General features: G+C 53.0%; 1 protein-coding gene across 1 annotated transcript in view; it reads right to left on the minus strand.

Moving 5' to 3' along the window:
- The window catches only part of PTSG_01213 (quemao protein), a 4,123-nt gene extending 2,013 nt beyond the window's left edge, over positions 1-2,110 (minus strand). Inside the window, exons 1-7 of the mRNA XM_004997129.1 lie at positions 1,814-2,110; positions 1,481-1,635; positions 1,179-1,225; positions 842-915; positions 596-638; positions 369-470; positions 104-164 (exon numbers count right to left, since the gene is read on the minus strand). Of these exons, the coding sequence (XP_004997186.1) occupies positions 104-164; positions 369-470; positions 596-638; positions 842-915; positions 1,179-1,225; positions 1,481-1,635; positions 1,814-1,891 (560 nt within the window). The 5' untranslated portion in view covers positions 1,892-2,110. The remainder of the gene's footprint in view (positions 1-103; positions 165-368; positions 471-595; positions 639-841; positions 916-1,178; positions 1,226-1,480; positions 1,636-1,813) is intronic.
- Positions 2,111-2,887: the final 777 nt, after the last annotated feature.

Consider the following 2,887-nt stretch of genomic DNA (forward strand, 5'->3'; position numbering starts at 1 on the left):
GTGTGTGTGTGTGTGTGTGTGTGTGTGTGTGTGTGTGTGTGTGTGTGTGTGTGTGTGTGTGTGTGTGTGTGTGCAAACACGGTTGCACCAGAGTGCGACCTACCGTGAGTCATCGCTGAAGAGCTGCATGATTTGCACGGCAAGCTGGAACAGCCCGCCCGTCTCTGTGCAACGATGATACAACAGGATGCGGTCAGCAACGCATACAGCTCGTGCAAGTGCGCAAGCAACATATTCGCACGTATACGTGTACGAGTGCACATTTGCCAACCAAACGCACCAACATCACACACATACACACACACACATCATCCGCATACACACACACACCATGCACACACCATACACACATGTGCTGGGTGACTCACTTCTGAGGACCATGGTTCGATACTCGTCCTCGGTCGGACACACAAATGCGTCGCGCCAGTAGATGTCCATGCCCTGGCCACGGTGCAGCTCCAACAGCTGATCTGCAATGACGACAGGCATGAATCACACCATCGTAAGCAACACACACGCACGCGCTCACATGAGGAGAGAAAGAGCAGAGGTTGGCTGCATGTGCATTGCATTGAGCTGGGGATGATGTTCGTACCTGTGAACACCTGCGCTGCATCAGGGTGTCCCAGCGCCGCAATCTGTTGAATGTTTTTTTTTTTTTTTTTTTTGGGGGGGGGGAGGCGAGTGGGTGTAAGTGAGCGAGTGATTGGACGAGATACTGTGTATGCTACATGACTATGTGCAAGTGTGTGCGTGTGTGAGAGTGAGAGAGGATATGAGAGGCGCTGTGTATGTTGCACAAGTGAGCCTTCGTGGGTGCGGTCAGAAGCCCGCGTCTTACCTCTGCCATTGCTTTGAAATACATGTAGTTGGCGCAGTTGATGGTTTGCGCGACCCCATACACGCTGTGTGCGACTGGGTGGATAGCGAAGCAAGAAAGTGTGAGTCAGGTGGTCGTGAGGGTGCGTGTGCGTGCATGTGCGTGTGCGTGTGCACATGCGGGTGTACATATTGCGTGTGTGCGTGTGTACATATTGTGTGCGTGTGTGTTGTTGTTGTTGTTGTTGTTGTTGTTGTTGGACACAGCAGCAGCAGCAGCATGTGACTGGCGTCAATGGCCGATGTTGTGCTGCAGCACAGCAATTGATAAATGGGCAAGGCAGCATCGAGCGGCTCACCAGGAATGCCACGGCGCAACTTGCTGTTGTCCTCAATATCGTCAATCCTAATGCGAGGGAGGGAGGTGGGGGTTGCATAGGCGCACAGAAAAGCATGAGACGCATCACACACAAGACCGGGATGGCAGGAAGGACGGACGAACGTGTGTGGGCGTGTGGATGTGTGTGCGTGTGGCGTATGGTTGCATGGTTGCATCCATGAGATCAGCTGTCCACACCACACCACACACACACACACACACACACACACGCACTTACACACGCACTTACACACTCACACACACATGCACAGTCACACTTACAGGAGGGATGCGTTGTGGAGGATCTTGGTGACTGATTTGATCTTGGAAAGCTTGTCATCTGGAACCTTGAGCCAGAGGTTGAAGGCTTGGATGAGCTGGCTGCGGATATCCTTGCCTGGGATTTGGGTAATGTAGTTGTACGGCTCTTGCAGGATCTAACAAACACATGCAGGAGAGTGCGCGCACATGTGAGTGAATTGGGGGATGTTGTGGGGTTGAGGACTGCCGCATAAATGGAACCATGTGTGTGTGTGTGTGTGTGTGTGTGTGTGTGTGTGTGTGTGTGTGTGTGTGTGTGTGTGTGTGTGTGTGTGTGTGTGTGTGTTGCCGAACCTCTTCCTCGCGACTGGAGACTTGGAGTGGTGGGCTTGGTGCGTCGTCGCGTGGCTCCCCCCTCTTGCTTTCGCTCATGGTGGTGTAAGCGTGTGTGTGTGTGTGTGTGTGTGCGTGTGTCTAGCTGCTGTGTCTTGGGTAAATGAATGGAGGTGGTGAAGGCGAGCGAGAGAGAGAGAGAGTGTGTGTGTGTGTCTGTGTGTCTGTGGCTGCGCACTTGGGGTGAGTGTGTCTGCTTGCTTGGTTGGTGTGTCAGCAGAGTGGCCAAATCCGTTTCTTCTTCGCTCCAAACAGCCAAAAATAGGCACAAGCAGCAGCTTGACGAGGGCGACTTGATGATGGTGAGATCACAACATGTTACACGTGGTGGCAGCTTGTCGTGTTTATTCGGCTTACGCTCCCGTCATCCCCTTTCTCCCTCTCCCTCTCCCTCTCTCGTTCTACTCACACCCACACACCCACACACCACCAGCACCACCTGTCACATCACACCACACTCAACTCATGCAAACAAGGATGGGAGCATGGATGTGACGAGGGTGAGGGCGGTCCAGTGCATGCCATTCAAGGACACTTGTTCCCGCTGCTGCGCTTGTGGCTGTTGCTCTTGCGACGCCTGCTGTTGGCGTTGCGCTGTGGAGGAGTTAGGGGAGGAGGAGGACGTTGGTGATGCTGCAAACCGCTTTGCGACCTCCACCAGCGCTGCAAACGTGCGGGGCTCGTGGATGGACAGCTCACTCAGCACTTTCCGGTTTAGCGCCACATCCGCCTTTACGTGAGTTCGTGTTGTGTGTGTGTGTGTGTGTGTGTGTGTGTGTGTGTGTGTGTGTGTGTGTGTGTGTGTGTGTGTGTGTGTGTGTGTGTGTGTGTGTGTGTGTGTGTGAGTTCGTGTAGTGTGTGTGTGTTTGTGTGTGTGTGTTTTGTGTTTGTGTGTGTGTGTGCATTTGTCGTGTTCAGGAGAGGGAGAGCGTGAGATAGGTTCGAGGTGGAGCTGTGTGAGCAAACGTGAAAAAACGGTATGCACCTGGTGGTCACGAGAAAATTAGTATTATATTTCTCATTTTTCTAGTCAAA

This window comes from Salpingoeca rosetta (genome assembly GCF_000188695.1).
Source record: "Salpingoeca rosetta unplaced genomic scaffold supercont1.4, whole genome shotgun sequence".
Taxonomy (NCBI): Eukaryota; class Choanoflagellata; order Craspedida; family Salpingoecidae; genus Salpingoeca; species Salpingoeca rosetta.